The sequence below is a fragment of the Lipotes vexillifer genome, unplaced genomic scaffold (genome assembly GCF_000442215.2).
Source record: "Lipotes vexillifer unplaced genomic scaffold, Lipotes_vexillifer_v1.1 scaffold967, whole genome shotgun sequence".
NCBI classification, from domain to species: domain Eukaryota; kingdom Metazoa; phylum Chordata; class Mammalia; order Artiodactyla; family Lipotidae; genus Lipotes; species Lipotes vexillifer.
The window spans coordinates 987,426-1,010,785 of record NW_006791018.1 but is presented as its reverse complement, the minus strand read 5'-3'; the positions used below and the strand labels follow the sequence as shown (position 1 = coordinate 1,010,785).

Below are 23,360 nucleotides of genomic sequence, written 5' to 3'. Positions count from 1 at the left end.
TGATGAGACACTCCATTATATTAGGTGCCATGCGTGAGAAAAAACAAATGAGAAGTCTACGAATAAAGCTGGGATGCCAAAGGGCTATTCCCTCCATGTGAAGCAAGAAGTAAATCTGCTATGGAAAAAAGGACAGCAAAGTAACTTGAATGTCTCAACTTTGTTTATTGGGCAAAAGGAGGGAAAAATCACTTCTGATCAGGATTTAAACCACACACCAATTCTCTCATAAGCTTGCAGCCTATATTCCCATTGTCAGTGTGGTGTTAAAACAAGTAAATAAATAACTTAGAAATTTTTAATAGTCTCAGGTTGATGGTGCTGCCAAGTGACTGGCTGAAGTCAACACAGATCCTCTGAAAGAATTCAACTTCAGTCAGACGGGTTGACACGTGCATCTCCATATTAGGTGTATCGTAGAATTAATGAAAAATGGAAATCATAACATTTCCACAAAATAGATTCCTCAGGCTTTGGGAAACAGGCCAAATTCTTGTAATAGCTTTTCATAAAAACATAGTCTTTTGCGTATTTATATTTTTGTTCTTTGGTTTCATGTTAATAACATCACAGTTTTGCTTTAGAATTATCTATTTACTTTTAGAATATTCGGTTGTACATAATTTAAGAATCTTGCCAATTTTTGTCAGGTTGAACAAGCTTAACTAGTTGCTACCCCTCAGAATTTGCAGAGATACAGAGGGAGAATTTAGCTTTTTATTTGACATTAAATCTCATTATATAACCGATACCATGAGTTCTAGTCTAAAGGCAAATTTTTGAGATGTTTTAAAATTTGAAGTGTGGGAAGAAGAACAATTGAGAGAACTCTGTCAAATTCTGTTCTTTAATGATTTTCAAATATTGTTTGCTGTGTCATTGCCTGGTCTAGTAAACATTTGTTATATGTAAGCTCTTTTGTGCTTTGGTTTTGGATGGGCTTTGATCACTGTGTCTCTTATGAAGTAGAGTACTTTAATTTGAAATTACATTTATTTGTACAGTCATTTGTACTGCTATCGTGTGGAAATGCTGAGTTGCATGATGGAGATTTTACCCCCTTTTTAAATGTCTTTAATTCTTTTTTTAAGATTTAGCACAGAATTCTTTTAATTTACATGTTTAGTTTTAAAGACATCATTCCAGAAAGTTTGAAAAGTAGAATGAAAAATAAATAACCCATATTCCATCTCCCTAATGTAACTATTATCATTTTTGGTAAATTTTATTCCAGATTTTATTGTATGTACATCTGTGTTTAAAAATTTTAATCGTAGCGTACACACAATTTTGATTGTGACTTTTTTCTCTTAACATGGAGTCAGAAGCATTTTTCATGTTGCCACAAAGTCTTTGTAGCCATTGCTTAATGTGGAATTTCTTTTTTTTTTCTTTTAATTGGAGTATAGTTGATTTACAATATTACGTTAGTTTCAGGTGTACAGCAAAGTGATTCAGTTATACATATATATGTATGTATCTATATTCTTTTTTTGGATTCTTTCTCATAGTTTATTACAAGATACTGAATATAGTTCCCTGTGCTATACAGTAAATCCTTATTGTTTATCTATTTTATGTATGGTAGAGTGCATCTGTTAATCCCGTACTGCCAGTTTATCCTTCCCCCCCACAGTTTTTAATTCTTAAGAGAAAATACTTTGATTCAGTTTTCTCTTAAGTTTTCAAATTTCAGGTTCTCCATTTAGATTAGAAGTCTAGTTTTTGGACATGTTATTAGCTTTTGATTTTATATGCAGACCATTTTAATAGCAGGCCATTTCTCTTTGTTGCCCACCGTGCTTCCCCCCATAATTACTTAGTTCTTAAAAGAATTCAAACATATTTGCTATTAGCCTAAAGCAGAATTAATTGTGAGGGTATATCTGTTGAGGGGAGAAGGGGAAAAAGCCTAGTTCTCATTCTGTTAGTTTGAGTTGTAGAGGCTTGTCACTGCTTTGTTTTCAAATTCTGCACTTTATTTTTGTCAACTATTATTTAACCCGTATTTCAGGTTCTAGTCAAGTTCTTGTTTAGTGATGTTTAAACAGTTTATTGAATGTTTTGTGGAACAAAAAGGCTTTTTTGTTTTTTTCATCCATTAGTACCATGCTACTTCATTTTAATGATAATTTAGCCTGGTTTTGCTCATGAGTTGACTTTCAAAAGTAGTAAACGTCAGTGTTCAAGTGTTTCCTGCCTTTAGTAGGCTTTATATATTCCTGTTGACCAATATGCTTATTTCTTTTTTGTTGTTCCTATTTCTCAGATTGTTCATTTAATTTAAAACTGTTGAATAACTGGTTACCTTGTTCCAGTACCTATGATTGTTTTGTATAATTTTATCTCCCTTCATGTTTTCCTTACATTCGTTCATATTAAGATTAAAGTTATGATGTGAGATTATACTAATATATGTGAACATTGCGTCAGAATCCTTTGGAAATTTATGTTAATCTTCATGATTTTTATTCATACTAAGTAGTGAAGATTGATTCATAGATTTGGATAACAGTTATTGGTAGATGAGTTTAAGCCCCCAAACTAATATATTCTTTCCCCAGATATGCATGTGTGTATGTGCTTTATTAAGTTTTTCTTTATAAGAGAGAGCATAGATGACTTGAGTTAGAAAAGTCTGTTTTTTATGTATTTGTTTAAAGTCACTGAATTATAAGCACCTTTGAGCTAGAAGGTTTAAAAAGACCAGATGGCTATAAAAATTATTTAATCAGATATTAAAAATCAAAGGTGAGAAACACTGAAAAAATTTTTTTGCCTTGCTCCAAAGAAGAGAAAAACATGGGTGTTGAGTTTAAATTAGAAGGAAATTAATATTCTTAAATTTTAAGTTACAAATAACATACAATAGTCTAAACTTTTAAATGTATTAAAATAATTATGACAATACATATAAATAATGACATAAGTATTAAAATAGGTCATTAAAAAATACTTCATTCATTCAACAAGCACTTACTAAGCATACTATTCATGTAGTATAGTATTCACTGGGTTTTAATCCTAAATTGTACATATTAGTTTTAATAACCAGATAGATTCTTAAAATCCTATTAGGTGCTTTGGTCTTATATAGTAATCTTTTTTTACTTTTGTTCTAGATGCCTGGAATGATGTCTTCAGTAATGCCTGGAATGATGATGTCTCATATGTCTCAGGCTTCCATGCAGCCTGCCTTACCGGTAATCTTGTAAAAGTAACTGTTTTCTGTGATGTTTTGATTTCTTTTGTCTATGAGATAACATAAGTATTTTGTAGGCAATCATGTTAGCTTTTTAAGTGCCTCCCAAGTACTACACGATGGGAATTACATGAACGTTTATTTTTAGTTTCTTGAATCCAGGCATTTACATTTTTTCCTGTATTTATATTATAATTGTTGTACATCCTTAGTTATTAAATTAATTCTACATTAAACAAGTCTAGAATTCTAAAAAGCATCATTCGTTAGCCACAAGCACTTTATTGCTCTTGTAGCGTTCTAATCTTAAAGAGCAGACATTTGCTTTACCATATACTAATTAAAAATTGATAGGATGTGATTTAATACTAGATCCTAAATTTAGAAATCAGAAGATTTCATTTGAAATCCACATTTCATGAGACTTCAGCTATGGCACATTACTTAGAAAATCTTTGAATACTCTTATCACCCTTATTGGGTGGTATAGCAATATAGAAATCATTATGATATTCAAATTAGCATGACTTATTTATTAGTTAGTTATAATGAACAGATGTGGCATACTCCACTGGGGTAGGTTTTCAGTGTCGTATCCAAAACCCCTAGGGCCAGATACATTTCAAAATTTTTTTATATTATAAAATAATACATTGCATATAGTATATAATAATTATGTAAAAATTTCCCACAGGATCTTGGGCCGTGCACTTTAATTTCTAACACAATATTTCTAAAGCAGAACTTAAAGATACTCATTCTGATGTGGGATAAATAAGACTGTAAACAGTTCATATTATTCAGGATAGGTTTTGCCACTGATGAGTTTTGGTGCCAAACTAAAAAAAAAAACTTGTTTTTCAGACCTTTTTGGATCTTAGAATTGTGGGTAAAGGGTTATGGATCTTTATATAACCGATAATTATATAAATAGAACACTTAAGATTAAAGTGCTTCAGTAGTCCCAGATTACTGCAATTTTTTTTTTTTTTTTTTTTTTACAATTTATAGCAAGCTCAGGGAACTGAGATCGCTAAAACTTAACCAAGAATCTTTGAGTCAGCAGCTAGAGAATTGATACATAGAGGGGACTGATTATGCTTTAAGAGAATCGCTTATAAAATACGGTTTAAGCAAGGTGAATGTTACTAATTTCATTTTTATTCTTACAGCCAGGAGTAAATAATATGGATGTAGCAGCAGGTATGTATACCATTTATGGTGATATATATTAGACTTAATTTGGACAGTAGCAACCGTGTTATAGTGAGGAATAAAGCAGTGTCTCTTGGACACTATAATCAACTCCTGATTCTTTTTTTTTTTAAGCAATGGAAAATGGAAATCCATAAGAAATTATCACAATTTTAGATATTGGAGTTCTGAGACCAGATTTGGTCTTCAGATATACTTTGGCCCACGGAATGTTTTTAAATTTTATAATTAGTTGCTGACATTTAAAGTCTGCAGGCTTACATAAAGATTGAATTTATCATTCCATGCAAAAATTTAATTTATCTTGAAAAGTTGGATGATCTGAACTTTTATTATTTACAGTGGTCTTTCTCAACACAGTAGATACTCAGAGAATATTTGAATGGAAAATTCTGGTTGAGTCCATATTTGCACTCAGCAAACATTGTGGAATGGGTAGCAACTCCATACTTCAGATATCGAGCATGTGCTCTCAGACTTCTGGACTACTTCAGTCATTTTTCTGGTACCTGCTTGGTCCTTATAGTCATTACAGTTTGTAAGCCCTGTGATAATATTTTTTTTCAGCTGGTTACCAATAAGTGTTTATTATGACTAGTGTGACTTTAACATATAATAATGCTTCAGTTATACATGAGTAAGTAATGTTCCATGTAATTTAGTATTCCAGATGGTGAACTTTGTCCCGTGGTTATGCCAAAACATTTTTTTTTTTGAACATTATGGGTCGAAATATGTTTAAAATGCACTATGTGCTTTCCTGGAGGTTTATATGCTATAACTGATCTTTTTAAGATGTTTCACAGATTTCATTATTTAAGCTGTAATGATGTTCTGCTATATCAATACCTCTGATATATCAATACCTTAGAATAATATTTTAGCCTATTTAGCTATCTAGAGGTGGTTACTATTACCCTAAATAATCCTGGAAAATTACCTTAAAGTTTTTTTTAGTTACTTTTAAATGCTTTGACTCTATTATTGATGTTCCATACCAGCTTTTTTTTGATTGCTCTCAGTATATATGTACTTAGTTGTTTCCTTTTTACAGTCTCTTGTTTTTTTTATATATAGTTTTAAGCTACTAGTTTCCTAAATTAAAGATTATTCATATGAACTTTGTGACTAATAGGGATTTCCCCTTATGTCTTAAGATGGCTTTGATAGTAGTTTAGGACAGTACCATCTAATAGAACTTTCTATAAGTGTAGAAATGTTCTGTAATCTGTAGTGTTGTATACTGTAAACACAGCCACATGTAATTATTGAGTACTTGAAATGTGGCTAGTGCAAAGGAGGAACTGAATTTTAAAATTTTACTTAATCTTAATTAATTTAAATGTTAGTTTAAATAGGCATATGTGGTGGCTAAAGGATTCTGTATTGTACAGCATGTGTTTGGAACCTAGATAATTAAACTTGTCAGAAATCTAAAGCATAGAATCAGAGTTCTGACACATTACTGTACTTCAGCAGTATAGCAGAGAAACAGGAATTAGTTAAGATAAACACCTATTTAGCAAGAAAAGGAGAAACAAAAGGCAAGGGTGTAAATACTGCTCAAACAGCTCCCAAGTGAGTTTGCACATTGAAAGTTCAAAGTGCCAACTTAATTCTGAAAGTGCTTTGCACTATCGATGTTTTTCTTGTTGGAAAGAGAGCAAGTACATAGGTGATATGGGACAGTCTTAGGATATTTAGTCTGATGGGATGAGGAGGAAAAAATAGTATGAATAAATATTTTAACACTGTTAACTCAAGGAGAGCATGATTTATCACATTGTAATATTGTTCCAAAAAAATTTTTTTTTAGGTACAACATCCGGTGCAGTAAGTACCTTTGGAATATATTTATTTCATTATACTTCTTTAGCCTACTACGTTGATGCTTATTTCTGTTTTGAATATTATCTACTAAGTTGAACCCTTTACCTTTATTTTCTATGCCAAAGGTTGAAAATTTGTTTGAATGATTTATTTTAAAATCTGATTTTTGTGGGACTTAATCAGAGATATGGGAATCACCAGGGTTTTTTTTTTTTTTTTAATTAAAGCTCAGTGAAGAGTTTACGTGTGTAATCTCATTTCATCAAAACAGTAGTCCTGAGAGGTAGCTGTTATTCTCATATGGTTGAGAAAATGCAGAAATCTGTGAATGAATTTTAAGTATGTTAGTATTTTAAATTTGGGGTGAAAGACTTTTAATTGTGACCTGTATTTAAATATTTTAAACTTTTATCTTTTGCTTTAAAATTGAATAGTTATAAAATATCCATTTGGTATTCTTCCATTATAAGTGTCTTTTTTTGTTTTTGAGTAATAATAGCTTCATGTTTTTCCTGCTTACTTAAATAATATGGGCTCACTGGGAGGAAAATGAAGCAGACTTAAGTTAAAAAGAAGAAAGTAAATTACCCTAAGTTTTTCCACCATGAGGGAACCACCATGATTAATATTTTGGTTGTGTCAGTTGTCTGTCAAACTATTTTTTTCTCACTTAATTGAAATATCTTTTTTGTCATATATTAAATTCTCACATATTCTGACGTCCATTTCTGGGTTTTCTTTTCCACTCTATTTCTAATTCAATATTACACCTTTTTCTGATTAGAGTATTTAATATTTAATAAGAGAAGTCTTTCATGGTTTCTCTTTTCATTATGTCCTTTGCTGTTTTCAGATATTAGCATATGAATTTCCCTGTCCCCCACCAAAAGCAGTCTTTAAATACACACACAGAGACATGCTCAAAAGGCAAAAATTGTGTTTTTATCTGGGATTAATTTAATTCTTTCCATTTTAAGAGAACTGACATATTCATACTTTTCAATTAAACTTTCCCATCCAAAAATATTGTGTATTTATTTGAAAACTTGCTGTTTTTATTCTTTTTTGATTTCAGGTACACAAATTTCAGTTACTTGTGCTTTTCAGGCTATGGTCATTATTGTTGATCCATGGCGGTTCCCTCATATTTTTTCCCTTTATTCTTTTTCCCTTTACTGCAGTCCACCCTCCCCAGTAGGTGCTTACTTGGATATATGTCCTAAGACATGTATATATTGGGAAAAGCTTATGAAATTTTTTTGTGTAGCTTTTTTGTGTGTTTTTTCTTTTTTTCTTGATCTTCATCCTTATTTTATAATTGACATACAGTATTAGTATCAGGTGTATAATGCAATGGTTCAATATTTGTATACATTAGAAAATGCTTACCAAAAATAAGTAGTTAACCCATCACCACACATAGTAACAAAATTGTGTGTGTGTGTGTGTGTGTGTGAGGAGGACTTTACTCTTCAAAGATGTAATACAGTATTACTAACTATAGTCACCATGCTGTACATTTTATCCCTCATGACCTACTTATTTTATAGCTAAAAGTTTGTAGATTTTGACCCTCTTCACCCATTTCTCCCACACGTCCAAGCCATCCTCTCCTATGGCAATCATCAGTCTGTTCTCTGTTTCTATGAACTTGGTTTTTTTGTTTCGTTTTTCAGAATCTACATGTGAGATCATACGATACTTGTCTTTCTCTTTCTGGCTTATTTCACTTAGTATAATGCCTTCAAGGTCCATCCATGCTGTTGTAAATGGCAAGATTTCATTCATTCTTTTTTTTATGGCTGAATAGTTTTCCTTGTGTGTATGTGCATTTTATATATATCTTCTTTATCTATTCACTCATCCATGTACACTTAGGTTATTTCCATATCTTAGCTATTAAAAATGATGCTTCAGGGCTTCCCTGGTGGCACAGTGATTGAGAGTCTGCCTGCCGATGCAGGGGACGCGGGTTCGTGCCCCGGTCCGGGACGGTCCCACATGCCGCGGAGCGGCTGGGCCCGTGAGCCATGGCCGCTGAGCCTGCGCGTCTGGAGCCTGTGCTCCGCAACGGGAGAGACCACAACGGTGAGACGCCCACATACCGCAAAAAAAAAAAAAAAAAGATGCTTCAATGAACTTTTTATAGGAATTTCCATACTGTTCCATAGTGGCTATACAATTTACATTCCCACCAACAGTGTAGGAGGGTTCCAGTTTCTACACATCCTTGCCAACATTTGTTATTTCTTGGTTTTTTGATAATGGCCATCCTGACAAGTGTGAGGTGAAATCTCATTATGGTTTTGATTTACGTTTCTCTGATGCTTAGTGATGTTGAGTTCTTTTTATATACCTGTTGGCCATTTGTATGTCTTTTTTGCCCATTCTTTAATTGGATTATTTGTGGTATTTTGCTGTTGATTTGTAGGGGTTTCTTATATATTGTGGATATTAACCCCTTATCAGATATATGGTTTGCAAATATTTTCTTCCATTCCAGAGGTTATATTTTCACTCCGTTTACTGTGTGGAAGCTTTTCAGTTTGATGTAGTCCCACTTGCTTTCTATTCCTAAACATGAGGAGCTAGTTCAGAATTACTTTAACTTCCTTTTAGACTCCCTTACAATGAGTGGTGGTTTAAGGACAGCAAAACATGGTTCCAACCAGAACTCTAATGAACATTCTATGTAATTCAGGCTATGAATATGTACCTGGCAAGAGAAATTCCTGTGTGTTTAATCTGTGGTCAAGCAGATCCAAGAGAGCCACTTCCCTAGGTTTCCTCTGCTGTCCTCGCCATTCTTTTTGCCTTCTGGAGTCAAAAATTCAGGTATTAGTTGCCTTGACATTTATTAGAAGAAATTGACTGTTTGGATCTCTCTAGTCAGTCATTCTGACAGGCTTTCTAAACAGAAATAGCTTTTTCTGCATAGCACCTGGTGCCAGTACTGTGCAGGTTGAGGTGCTCACTACAGGCCTACCTCAGTTATTGGTTCAGTTCCAGACCACTGCAATAAAGTGAATGTCAGTCACGAATTTTTTGGTTTCCCAGTGTATATTAAAGTTATGTTTACACTACACTGTAGGCTATTAAGTGTGCAATAGCATTATGTCTAAAAAAACAATGTATATACCTTAATTTAAAAATACTTTATTGTGAGAAAATGCTAACCAATCATCTGAGCCTTTAGCGAGTCATAATCTAAAGATTACTGATCACAGATCACTATAACAAATATGATAATGAAAAAGTTTGAAATATTGTAACAGTAACCAAAATGTAGCACAGAGACACAAAGTAAGCAAATGCTGTTGGAAAAGTGGTGCTAATAGACTTGCTCCACAGAGTGTTTCCACAAACATTCAATTTTTTAAAAAGGCAATAATCTGCGAAACACAGTAAAGCTAAGTGCAATAATACCATGTAAATGTGTAAAGTTGCCAGATTACAGCAAATTCAAGTTTTGCTTTTTGGAGATTTCTGGAATTTTTAAAATATTTTCAGTCTATGGTTGGTTGAATTCACTGATATGGAGGGCCAACTGCTGTAGTTCAGTCTTCTTTTAAGTCTGTTTTATGATAGAGTTTTAAATATTCTCCATTAAATGCTGTGCATTCTTCATTCTGTTAGATTACAGATACTGTATAAGATTTGGAGCCATTTTGAATTTGTTGTGCTTTATGTTATCATTTTTCTATGTGCTTATCCAGCAGGCTTGCTGAACTCTTGTTGCTTAGTGAGTTTTCTGTGTAATACTACTACCCTCAAATGACAGTTTTGGCTCCTTCTCTTCTGGTCCTCATATTTGTGTCTACTATTATTGTTTCAGGCAGAACCTCTAGTGCTATGGTGAGTGGTAGCAGTGATAAACTGGCATCTTGTCTTCTTTCCTCTCCTAAAGGGAATAAGTTTAAAATTTCTCCATTAAATATGATGTTTACTATAGTTTTTTGGTATGCAATCTATGTTAAGTTGAAGCTTTCTTCTATTCCTGGTTTGCTGATAGTGTTCAATATGTACTTATTTTTTAAATTCTTCAATGTTTTTTTCCATGTCAACTAAGATGATCATATGATATTTCTTTTCTACCCTGTTAATTTGAAAGTACATGGATAAGTTTTCTGACATTGCCATCTTTACATCACTAACATGAACCCTAGTTATTCATTATGTGTATTTAGTGGTATGTATATGTGCATACACGTGTGTTTAATTTCTTCTGAATTTAGTTTGCTAGTATCTTTTTTAGGTTGCTTGTTTCTGGAGAATAATCTCTCTTTTCTGGTCCTTAGAACAACTTAATAAGTAACATTTCTTAATGCTTGATGGAACACAACTAAAAACTGACTGGACCTAACACTTTTTTTTTTAATTAAAGTATAGTTTCTGTATAATAATATATGTTACAGGTGTGCAATATAGTGATTTACAATTTTTAAAATTTATACTCCATTTAGTTATTGTAAAATATTGGCTATATTCCCCATGTTGTACAATATATCTTTGTAGTTTATTTTATACAAAACACTTTGTACCTCTTAATCCCCTACACCTGTATTGACCCTCACCCCTTCCCTCTCCCCACTGGTAACCACCAGTTTGTTCTCTGTGAGTCTGCTCCTTCTTTGTTATATTCACTAGTTGTATTTTTTAGATTCCACATGTAAGTGATATCATACAGTATTTGTCTTTCTCTGTGTGACATATTTCACTTAGCATAATGCCCTTAAAGTCCATCCATGTTGCTGCAAATGGCAAAATTTGATTCTTTTTTATGGCTGAGTAGTATTCCAGTGTGTGTGTGTGTGTGTGTGTGTGTGTGTGTGTGTCTGTCACATCTTCATTATCCATTCATTTGTTGATAGACACTTAGGTTCCTTCCTTATCTTGGCAATTGTTAATAATGCTGCTGTGAACGTAGGGGTGCATGTATTTTTTCAAATTAGTGTTTTTATTTTCTTTGCATATATACCCAGGAGTGGAATTGCTGTGTCATATGGTAGTTCTGTTTTTAGTTTTTTGAGAAACCTCCATACTGGTTTCCACAGTGGCTGTACCAGTTTACATTCCCACCAACATTTATGAGGGTTCCCTTTTCTCCACGTTCTTGCCAACATTTGTTATTTGCATTCTTTTTGATGATAGCCATCTGACATGTGTGAGATATCTCATTATGATTTTGATTTGCATTTCCCTGATGATTGATTACTGATGTTGAGCATCTCTTTTCATGTGCCTGTTGGCCATCTGCATTTCCTCTTTGGAAAAATGTCTATTCGAGTCTTCTGCCTAATTTTTATTGGGTTGTTTTCTGTTGTTGTTTTTTTGTTTATTTTTTTGTTTTTTGATGTTGAGTTGTATGAGCTGTTTATATTTTGGATATTAACCCCTCATTGGTCATATCATTTGCAAATATTTTCTTCTGTTCAGTAGATTGTCTTTTCGATTTGTGAATGGTTTCCTTTGCTGTGCAAAAGCTTTTAAAGTTTAGTTTGGCTCTAATAGTTTTTGAGGATAATGGTTTTGCATTACCATTTCAATTTCCTTAGTGGTTATTGGGCTATTCCAGTTTTCAATTGCTTCTAATAATTTCATGTTTTTTTCCAGATTTTTATCTATGTTATTGAGGTTTAATAATTGTTTAGCATAGGGTTAGAAATCATAATTGCTATCATTGTCCTTTTTTTGTTTTTTGGGTTTTTTTGAAGAGGCGAGAGGGTAACTATTCAATTTCTGTTGTCATCTTTACTTCTTGATTACTTACTCTCTTGGTCTTCTTCTAGCATCTTGAGTCCTTTTAATTTTAATTTGAGTCCTTAGCTCACTGGTTTTCAGACATCCTTAATTGTGCTGCTTAAGTTTTTTTTTTGTTTTTTTTTAATAAACTTATGTATGTATGTATGTACGTATGTATGGCTCTGTTGGGTCTTTGTTGCTGCGTGCAGGCTTTCTCTAGTTGCAGCGAGCGGGGGCTCCTCTTCGTTGCGGTGCATGGGCTTCTCATTGCAGTGGCTTATCTTGCTGAGGAGCACAGGCTCTAGGCGCACGGGCTTCAGTAGTTGTGGCATGCAGGCTTAGTAGTTGTGGCACACGGGCTTAGTTGCTCTGTGGCATGTGAGATCTTCTCGGACCAGGGATCGAACCTGTGTCCCCTGCATTGCTAGGCGGATTGTAAACCACTGCTCCACCAGGGAAGTCCCGGCAGGCAGATTCTTAACCGTGGCGCCTCCAGGGAAGTCCCTTAAGTTTTGACATGAAAAATTTTTGTTGTTATTCAGCTCTCAATATCTTGTTTTCTTTTTTCCTCATTTGATTTCTTCTTTTATTAGGTATTAAGTGGTTGGTTTTTTTGGTTTCCAGATGTCAGATTTTTTTTTTTGCAAATTGACTTTTTTTTTTTCCTAGAGAAATTTTAGATTGAGTTCAAAGTAGAGAGTTCCCAAATACCCCCTATCCCTCATACATACAGCCTTCCCTTCTATCAACATCTCTTCCCAGAGTGGTACGTTTACTACAGTTGATGAACATACATTGACACATCATTATCACCCAAAGTCCAGTTTGCATTACGTTTCACTCTTGATGTTATGCATTCTATGAGTTTGACAAATGTTTGGTGACGTGTATCCCTCATGATAGTGTCATACAGAATAGTTTCTCTGCACTAAAAGTCCTCTGTGCTCTGTCTCTTCATCCCTCTCCCCATCTCCACCCACAACCCCTGCAGCCACTGGTCTTTTTACTGTCTCCATAGTTTTACCTTTTCCTGATGTCATATAGTTAGAATCATACAGTATGTGACCCTTTCAGATTGGCTTCATTCTCTTAATTTTCCTCCATTTCTTTTCTTTGATAGCTCATTTCTTTTTAGCACTGAATAACAAAATAATTATAATAGAGGTGAATAATATTTTGTTGTCCGGACATGCCACGGTTTGTTTATCCATTCAGCTACTAAAAGACAGTTTGGTTGCTTCTAGATTTTAGCAATTATGACTAAAGCTGCTAAAAACGTACAGGTTTTTGTGTGGACTTAAGTTTTCAACGCATTTGGGTAAACATAAAGGAGCATGATTGCTTGATCATATAGTAATAGTATATATACTTTTGTAAGAAACTACCAAACTGTCTTCCAAAGTGGCTGTACCATTTTGACTTCCCACCAGCAATGAATGAGAGTTCCTGTCGCTTCACATCCTCACTAACATTTGGTATTGTTGGTGTTCTAGATTTTTTTGGCGTTTTAATAGGTGTGTGGTGCATCTCATTTTAATTTGCAACTCTGTCATAGTGTATGATGTTGAGCATCTTTTCATATGCTTACTTGTATCTATGTCTTTTTTTGTTGCAGTGCCCAGATTTTTTACTCTTTTTACAGATTTAATTTTATTTATTTTTGGCAGCGTTGGGTATTCGTTGCTGTGAGCAGGCTTTCTCTAGTTGTGTCGAGCGGGGGCTACTCTTCATTGCAGTGTGCGGACCTCTCCTTGCAGTGGCTTCTCCTGTTGCGGAGCACCACCTCAAGGCCGCAGGCTTCAGTAGTTGTGGCTCACGGAGTCTAGATCACAGGCTCAGCAGTTGTGGTGCATGGGCCTAGTTGCTCTGTGGCATGTGGCGTCCTCCCAGACCAGGGATTGAACCCGAGTCCCCTGCGTTGGCAGGCGGACCCTTATCCAAAGCACCACCAGGGAAGTCCCTACTCATTTTTCTTAATGATAAGTTTAAAGAGTTTTTATATATTTTGGTTAACAGTACTTTAACAGATGTGTCTTTTGCAAATAATTTCTGTTTGTGGCTTTTTGCATTCTTTTAACTGCATTTGGCAGAGCAGAAGTTTTTAATTTTACTTAAGTCCATCCTATCAATTGTTTCTTTCATTGATCATGCCTTTGAGAGACTTATTTTTTATAAGGTATACCTTTTTGCATTATGATCAGAAAGCACAGTCTATAAGATGTTGATTCTTTGCAGTTTATTAAAGCTTCCTTTATGTTCTATGTCAAGACCAATTTTAGGAGTTTTTTTGTGCTAATAATTTAGTTATTTTGTTTTTCTGTATCTTGACATATCTTTCATCTAAGGAGAGGGGTGTATTAAAATCTTTAACTTGAAGGCATGAGTCATCTTTTTCTCCCATATTTTTCTGTTTTTGCTCTGTATTTCAAGGCTCAGTTGCAAATAAATGCATATATGTTGAAGATAAGTTCTTTATCTGTTAACTCTTTATCAATATACAAGTCCCTCTTTCTATTTAGGTGGGACAGACAGTTATTATAGTTATTCTTATTTCTTTTTACCTTATAAAAACTTGTATTGTAAATAGAATATTTTTCCCATTTTTATTACAAGCTAGTTATTGTCATTCAAAAATTTTTGTATGTTTATCTTATAGCCAGCTAGATTACCAGAGGCACTGGATAATTAGTTTGTTTTTTTTATTTGAGTCTTTAGCAGTAAAGGCAAGAGAATTTATCTCTTTCCCAATCTTAATACCAGTCATTAATTTTACTGCCATAGTGTATTTGTTAATTATAGTGATTGCAGACTTATGTTTTGGTCATGATTTTAATGGAAGTGGCTTTAGGATAATTTTTATTGGCCTTTGATAAGCTATCATTTAAATGTTTTTCTCTTTATTATTGTATTATGTGAGGATTTTTTGTTTTTATTTTTTGAAGACATGAATTGTCATGATATTCAGGATGTAATCTGATTGTACCAAGTCTATTAGTGTGATCATGTGGTGTTTTCTTTTTTCAATTTGTTAATAGAAATACTTTCTTTCATAGATATCCCAATATTGAACTACCCTTGCACTTCTACAATAAATTCTACTTTGTCAGAGTGTATATACTGAGGATTCTCTTGGCTTTTATTTAAATTCTTTCATTTATATTAATAAGTAACATTGCCTGCTTTTCTTTTTTTGATACCTTTTCTGGTGAGTTTTGTAACTGATAAAGAGCTTTTCATCTCTTTCTATGATCTGAAATAATATTGTAATCCTCTGTTCTTTAAAGGTTGCATAAGTTTCTACTATAAAATCATCTGGTTAGATATCTTTCAATTGCATCTATGGTAATTGGAATATTCAAGTGTGATGTGTTTCTTCTGGGTGAATTTTGGTGAAGTAGTTTGGGAGGAAATCATTTCCTCGAAATTTTGAAATTGGTTGTGAATCTGTTCTATGTCTGTGGTTATTTTCCTTATTTAGAGTAGTGAGGGGATTTTTCTATCTATCTTAGTCTTTGGATTTAGTCATTTTTTTCTCTTTCAGTTTTGTTCAGTTGAGCTTATACATTGTATAAATGTTTACATTTTGAGTTTGAATGTACTGAATTAATTCACAACCCAATGGTTGACTAGCTTTTTTGAATCTGAAAAGTATATTAGCTCTCTTGATAATTATACATGTGCATTTGTTTTCCTTATACCCAGGTTTTTGTTTTGGGGGTTTGTTTTGTTTTTGCCTTTCAGATATTTTCAGTATCTATTGTGCTGCTACATCATTTGTTACAGTGTTTTGCTTTTTTTTATTTAGTGCTGCATCTTAGACATTTTTCATTATATTAAAAATAGACCTGGGCTTTCCTGGCGGTGCAGTAGTTGAGAGTCTGCCTGCCGATGCAGGGGACACGGGTTCATGCCCTGGTCCGGGAAGATCCCACATGCCGCTCCGCAGCTGGGCCTGTGAGCCATGGCCGTTGAGCCTGCGCATCCAGAGCACAGGCTCTGCGACGGGAGAGGCCACAACAGTGAGAGGCCCGCGTACCGCAAAAAAAAAAAAGAAAAGAAAAAGAAATAGACCTGTATAAGAGAGTTTGTAGTATGAATGGACCGTAATTGAACTGTCATTGGGGGGTTATTGATTTATCTCTATCTTGTCACCACTATTAGTAACCTGGTAGAGACTATCCTTGTACAGTCTTTGCAGCTATACAAATGGGATTTTGTATAGTGAAACTTCAGGATCAAGAGATTATGTTTGCATTTTTGATTTGATAAGAACTACTAAATTGACCTTCAGAGAAATAATACTAATTCTGTTCCCAACAGTAGCATGAGAGTACCCTTTTCTTCACACCCTTTTAACATTGCGTACAGCTGCTCTTTGTCATTCATCTGATGAGCAGAACGTTTCATTTCAATGTGCACTTTCTTCATTTACTAATGAAGTTGAACATCCAATTATGTTATCTGTATTGAGTTCTGTTAGTGGCCATGTTTATATTTCCATTAGAATGTCTTTTCTTATTGATGGTAACAGAGTTGTGTATATTAAGGGCAATGATTTTTTAATCCCTTGTTTTGTAAATATATACTCCCAGTTTATCGTTTGTAAAAATGTTTACTTTCCCTTGATTGTCCAGAACTGCCATTTGTGTCTTCAGTTTCTTATTATTACAATAAATGTGTCAGTAAGAAAATAGTTTTGGGAATGGTGTCATCTGTGATGAAAGTGCAGAGTAATACTAAGGCTCCAAAGCAATGAATATCTTAATAACTCCTGCAGTACCCCAAAGAAACTGACCTTAAAGTTAAAAGTAGTGTCCTGGCTTTAGCTCATTTAGAATATACATTTAGGTCTTTGTTAGGTTTTTCCCAGTTTTGCAAAGGCAGTCTAAGACTTTGATAGGTAGCATTTGCTTATTGCTCTAGAGAGGTCTTATGTTTAAAAAAATAAATAGTAATTTTGTAGGAAAATGAGTCTTATTAATAGACTATGCTAATATGACTATCAGTACTTAATAACTACTTGCATAGGTCATATTTTATACTGTGAAGATAACTCTCCAGTTGTTAGTTGTTGATATATTCTTTATGCCACTCTTCATCTGACACTCAACATTCAGATACATTTGTTTTTAAATTTTTCTTTTAAAATATTAATTGTTAGTTTTGGCCAGAAGCAAGACATTTTATAATTTTACTTTAAGTTGCAGATCAGATATTTCTAAGGAAAAAGAGCGAAAAATTTATCAGATAAATTACTTTTTCCACTCCAAACTTGACTTTTATAAGTGAATTTGATGTGTTGCTTAAGACATTTGTACAGAATTTATATTCCTGTCTGAAATGATTTCATTTCTGTTGATGCAAACAGTTGGAGCCTTGATCCATAGTAGGACCTTAGTTTGGGCTAGGACAATGTTGTAATGAACTTAAGGTAGCTATGTTACCATGGTCGTGTTACTTTACTTTCTTGTGCTCCATTTTCTCTTCTATAAAGTAGGGATAATAAATGGTACCTGTCTCATAGGGTTATTAAAAGAATTAACTGATAATTGATGCAAAGCAATTAGTACAGGGCTTAAAACTTAGTAGTTGGCCAGAATTCATCTGTTCTTAGTGATAATTAGACTGTCCCTGAATACGAGCTTGAAACAGTATTTCAGGGTGGGTAAAATGTGTTTCTTTTAAAGGCAGAAATTACCGAACTGTTCTAGTTTTCTCATTTATTTCCTGAATCACTATGAGCAAGTTGTTAACCCTCCTAAGCCTTGATTTTTTAATTTGTAAAATGCGGATAATGGTCTAACCTGCTTTGTAGTACAGTTGTAAAATTCAAATAAAGTAACAGATAGTGAATACTAAATTGCTTACTATTTGTTTTACTAGTTTGTATACTTCTCTTCTCGTGTTTGGTCAAGTGTACATAGTCCCTTTCTTTTTCATTCCATTATCTCATATGTTTATTTCTGGTGAACTTCCTCTTTCCTTGATGCCTTTAGCAAATGGGACTTGGGAAGTTTAAATATAATTTTGGAACTTAATAGATTTCTTCTTAGTGCAATCCTGAGTTGGTACTGAGTTCATTTTTTTTTTAATAAGAAATACAGACCTCTATCTCTCTTAATAACATCACTTAATTTATGAAATAAAGCATTATGCATACAATTGAAGAAGCTTCCATATATGTCTCTTACTGCACCACTTTTTCATTATAGGATGTTAAAATAGGTGAATAACAGCAAGCTAAATATTTTTCAGCAGTTATTTAATGTTTGCTCCAGAGAGATTATAGTTGTCATATTCTGCAGAGGTACTAGAACAAGTTAAGGAATTTAAATACACCTTTGGAATTATCTAATCATCCTGGTACATCATTCAGAAATCTGTAAGATTCTGTAAGTGGTCGTGTCAGACTCTTTACAGAATGGACTTAACAAATCTCTGTAGGAAGGGCTGTTTTGTATTAAACAACCCAAATTTGGTCAAGTTCTTTTCTGTGAATTCTAATGGCGGTCTGTAATTCCTTCACTTAACTCTAGTTCTTTTCTCAGAAATTACAGAAAATAATCATCTTACCTCATCTACTTTTGTTAAAATTACATTGATTTATGTCCTCCTTAAGTCGTCTTTTCTTGTTCTCCCACAATTTGCAAATGTTCCTCATATAGTTTTCAATTAGCATATTTCAACATTTAACACATCTGAAATTGGAATGCATTCTATCATCCATGATGTCCTGTGATCTTCGTTCTCCAGGCAGCACTTATCACCTAGTTGTGCATGACTGAACAGTAAAAGTGCCAACATCAGAAGACTGAATGTCAGTGGTTTGCAAGAAAATCCTAGAAATAATGGCACAACACTCTTTAATCAGCTAGGAATAAAATAATTACGTGAGAGAGTAGGAAAAGCGATGAATCACATGTGTTTAGCCACATTCCCAAAGCAGAAATCAAAAGTAGATCTGCTCCATTACTCAGTAAAGTTGATAAGGAGGGAAGAAAGATAAGCCAGTTTTAAATAGGTAAGGAGAAAGTTAAGAACCAGTAGCAGTGGTTTTGTTATTTTATGGCTTGTTTCGTTTTGCTTTTAAGAAATGCTGCATTATTAGTAGGATTCTTGGTGCGCAACAGGGGATGGATGGTATTGTGTGGAAATATAATGGACATTAGCACCTTGGATACAATAAAGGGTCTGAGTATAAAGTTTAAGGAATAGATTAATTATTTTATTTGCCTATTTTCCTTTTTATGTATTCACAGGAGTGATAGGGGATAAAACCTAAGTCTAATAAGTAAGAATAAGTCCTTTCAAAACGTTTAACATAAATCTGAGTGATAAAAAATGTGATGGTTTGACAGTGATTTTACCTTTTCTTCCTTAGAGGAATGTACAACAATCTTTTGTTTCAGATTTGAAGAAATTTGGTATAGATCATTTTTATAACCCATTTTTGAGCATACTTTAGTCTGAAAAATCTGGTGCCCAGAATTGGGCTTAGTACCTTTGATCTCATCCAGTAATTCATTCATTCATGATTCTTCGTAAAACTGCTTTTTAAAAACCACTTTATTAAGGTATGATTGACATATGAAAAGCTGTACATATTAAGTGTGTATGACTGGATGATTTGGGGAATAAATACACATCCATGAAACTATCACCAAGACCATAGACATCTATCATCTCTCAAAGGTTCCTCCCAGCCCCTTTTATTATTATTATTATTTTGTGTTTGTACACATGTGTATATATGGTGACCTTATAAAACTCTTAACCAATCTTTTATTTATTTATTTTCTTTATTTTTTTGGCTGTGTCAGGTCCTCGTTTTGGCGCGCGGGCTTCTCTCTAGTTCCAGTGCACGGGCCTCTCTCTAGTTGTGTCGTGCAGGCTCCAGAGCGTGTGGGCTCTGTAGTTTGCAGCATGTAGGCTCTTGTGGCCTGCGGGCTTAGTTGCCCTGCAGCATGTGGGATCTTAGTTCCCCGACCAAAGATAGAACCTGTGTCCCCTGCATTGGAACGCGGATTCTTTACCACTGGGAAGCCCCTTAAGCTTTATTTGAGCTATCATGTCTGTTGATACTTGAGGTCTTACTAACAACTTTTAGTAGTTTCTTAGTAGTTCTTTTGGACCCCATTAGTGGATTTATATTCTGTATCAAACTAGTTTCATGTAAAACTTTATCTTACTCATCTTGTGTTGAGGCATTTGTATTCACATTTTATCCCTGTTAAATTTTTTCATCTTGTTGATTATTAAGTTCTGATTGTCATACAAAGGCATCCTTTCTAATTTTGATGCCTGCATCTTTATGGCATGTCAATTTAGAACTTAGTCCAACTTGTTGTAAATATTCTTTGGGTGAGAGTTGTTGAGCTCATGATCAATCCACCTACACTACATTAGCATCTCGTTCATATATTCTTTTTATCCACAAGGCATAGATTTGTGTTGCTGAAAGTTTTTCTTATGTGTAGTAGTTATAAGCAGTCATATCCTTAAAATTCTGAGACTGTAGAATGGAGAGACATCCTAAAACCTGAACTGATCCATGCTGCTTTTGAGGTACTTTAAAAATATTCTATTTTCAGTTACCTCCCTACTTGGATTGATCAATGATTCTAAATAACTGTCAAAAGTATGCCCATTTTATACTTTTAATTTCTTCTTATATTGCTTTGAAACTAATGATACTGATATTTATTGTCAGTGGCACTGTTAAATAATTTAAATCTTTTTATAATTATTTTTCTTTAGAAATCAATGTGGACTGAACATAAATCACCTGATGGAAGGACCTACTACTATAATACTGAAACAAAACAGTCTACTTGGGAGAAACCAGATGATCTTAAAACTCCTGCTGAGGTAAAAGTTTGAGGACTGGAATTTAGAGATGAAATAGATTGGGTCTTTTTTTTTTTTTTTTTTTTTAGGATTTTGGTGGGTATTTGGCTTTCCAAAGAATAGTACTGCTTATACCAGAAAAGGATGGTACAAAGGCATTCAGAAGAGAAGAGGGTTTATACAGTCACACCACTCAGCAAAAAGACAAATAAAATTCATTCCCTTCTATAGGCAGACCAATTTTGTTTACTGATATTTGCCCCTGTTCAGGAACCTTTGTCAGGTGGTATCAATTTAAGAAAGGTATTTAAAGAATAAATTGGAAGAAAAAAAGTACTCTCTCTCTCTGCTTGCCCTTTGTTTTCCTCTTTATAGCAAACCTGAGTGATTTCAGATATCTTCTACTGGGCTCTTATATTTTTCCAGTGGGGCTAGGATAATGGAGATGAAGTTAAATTACAAATACTTCCATCTTTTAGACTGGGAAATTGTCTCTTTGGAAAATATCCCCCCCCCAAAGTATGCATATTTCATTTTAGGTTGTAAATTTTACTATTCAAAATATACAGATATGAAAATAAGATTGAAGGAATAAACTAAGTAAGCAATATTACCTGTGGTTTAATTAGGAAGTCTGGAGTCCTAAGTAAGAGCTGATCTGGCATTTCAAAGCTATACTTGAAGGTTTTTCCTAGTAGGCAGCATATTCTTTTTTTTCCTCCTCTTAATTAAGAATTTGAGAAGGTAAAAATATTTTCCAGGCCACCACACTAATTATAGAACAGCAGTACTTGGGAGGGGAAGTTGGCAGATGATAAAAATTTTTATTTATCCCAATACTGACATAGATATTTGCCCAAGACACTGATTAAATTTGCGTTTTCAGTAGCATTCTCATTCCACCCTACCAGGTTCTGTATATTAGGTTTTAAGTATATCATACATAGCAGTGCTTCCTTACATAAGGTAGTTTACATAGGTTTGTAATAAATTGTGAAACTGAAATCTAACTAGATCAGACTTTGGTTTCTCCCAAATTTTATGTTTTTCCTACTTGTATTAGTATTTGAGAAGCCTGTTTGTGAAATATGGATGGTAATTTTTACCTATGGTGGGATGTAAATGGCAAGAGCACATAGGGTTTGAAATTCAGATAGACCTGGTTTTGAATTTTGTCTTTGCCCCTTAATAGGTACCTTACCTTAGACCAACATAATATATTCAAATAACTTAACATTAGTTAGTAAGTGTCCTATAGTTGGTAGCTTACATTATCACCATCTCGCAAGCTTTAGAATTGTATGGGTTGATAGTATGTAGTAAAAACAGTGATGTGAATGATGAAAGATGCTAAGTATATTACTGTTAACTGAAGGTTTTTATTTTGCTTTAGCAACTTTTATCTAAATGCCCTTGGAAGGAGTACAAATCTGACTCTGGAAAGCCTTACTATTACAATTCTCAAACGAAAGAATCCCGCTGGGCGAAACCTAAAGAACTTGAAGATCTTGAAGGTAAAACAGAGAAAGATAATTTTTAATGTTACTTTTTTATGTATATATGTCATTCACATTGGAACAGTCCTTCATAAATAGGATTGTTCAAACAAAGGCCTTATATTTTTTAATTAAGGGATTAGAACGTTTTAAATGGTGTAAGTTTTATGGGCTCTTATTTTCTTGTTGCTCTAGAACTCAGTTCTATAGATTTTAAATAGATTTTTATTTGATTTGATTCCACTGAAACTAGGATACCAGAATACCATTGTTGCTGGAAGTCTTATTACAAAATCAAACCTGCATGGTGAGCTGCTTTGATAATTCATTTTCTGTCATTATTTAACATTTTAAGAGTATGTCACGAATGTTCACTAACCATAATTGGATAAATCTGCAGTGAGAAATCTCTAATTCAAAGAATTCCTTTCATTTAAGGGTTATATTATAAATGAGCTTGTAGCTTTTAACATTGTACTTTTTACTTTCTTTTTTTAAACAAAAAACATCATTTACCATTGGAAAATTGAACAAAAACATCGTATACAATATTTCTAAAGACAGCTATGAGTGTTGGTGCACACATGGAATATGTGACTTAACTCAGCAGATAGCAGAGAACCTTGAACTCTTATCATTTAAAATTTTGTTAATATATTGTGAGACTCTACATTTAATGCTGATTTTATTTTAGCACGACGTTGCAGAATAGCCTTTATGTTTATTATGGGAAAATTAAAGTAAATAGAATACTATGCCTCACTTACAAAAGGAGAATTTTCCAACATCCTCAACTATTCAGAATATCCCTGAGAATCTAGAAATAATACCTAATATAAAACCTAGGGCTTAAAATAGCAGAGATTCAGAGTAGGAATTGAGAATTTAGTTCTTTTACTCTTCTAATAGAATCTGGTGTCATAAGCTATTGGCTTAGAAGCAACAGATTATAGGATAATGGGGCTAATAAAGTAGTCTGCAACATAACGACTTCTGACAGGAAAGTGAGAATAAAAATTTCTTAAAGG

At 33.6% G+C, this 23,360-nt stretch overlaps 1 protein-coding gene across 3 annotated transcripts in view; it reads left to right on the top strand.

Annotated features, from left to right (window-relative positions):
- PRPF40A (pre-mRNA processing factor 40A) overlaps window positions 1–23,360 on the top strand; it is a 55,096-nt gene that overhangs the window by 10,869 nt on the left and 20,867 nt on the right. For all 3 annotated transcript variants that reach the window (XM_007464167.1, XM_007464166.1, XM_007464165.1), the window contains exons 3-8: window positions 3,123–3,203; window positions 4,375–4,405; window positions 6,234–6,250; window positions 20,747–20,857; window positions 22,230–22,350; window positions 22,586–22,639. In XM_007464167.1, coding sequence (XP_007464229.1) covers window positions 3,123–3,203; window positions 4,375–4,405; window positions 6,234–6,250; window positions 20,747–20,857; window positions 22,230–22,350; window positions 22,586–22,639 — 415 coding nt within the window. The remainder of the gene's footprint in view (window positions 1–3,122; window positions 3,204–4,374; window positions 4,406–6,233; window positions 6,251–20,746; window positions 20,858–22,229; window positions 22,351–22,585; window positions 22,640–23,360) is intronic.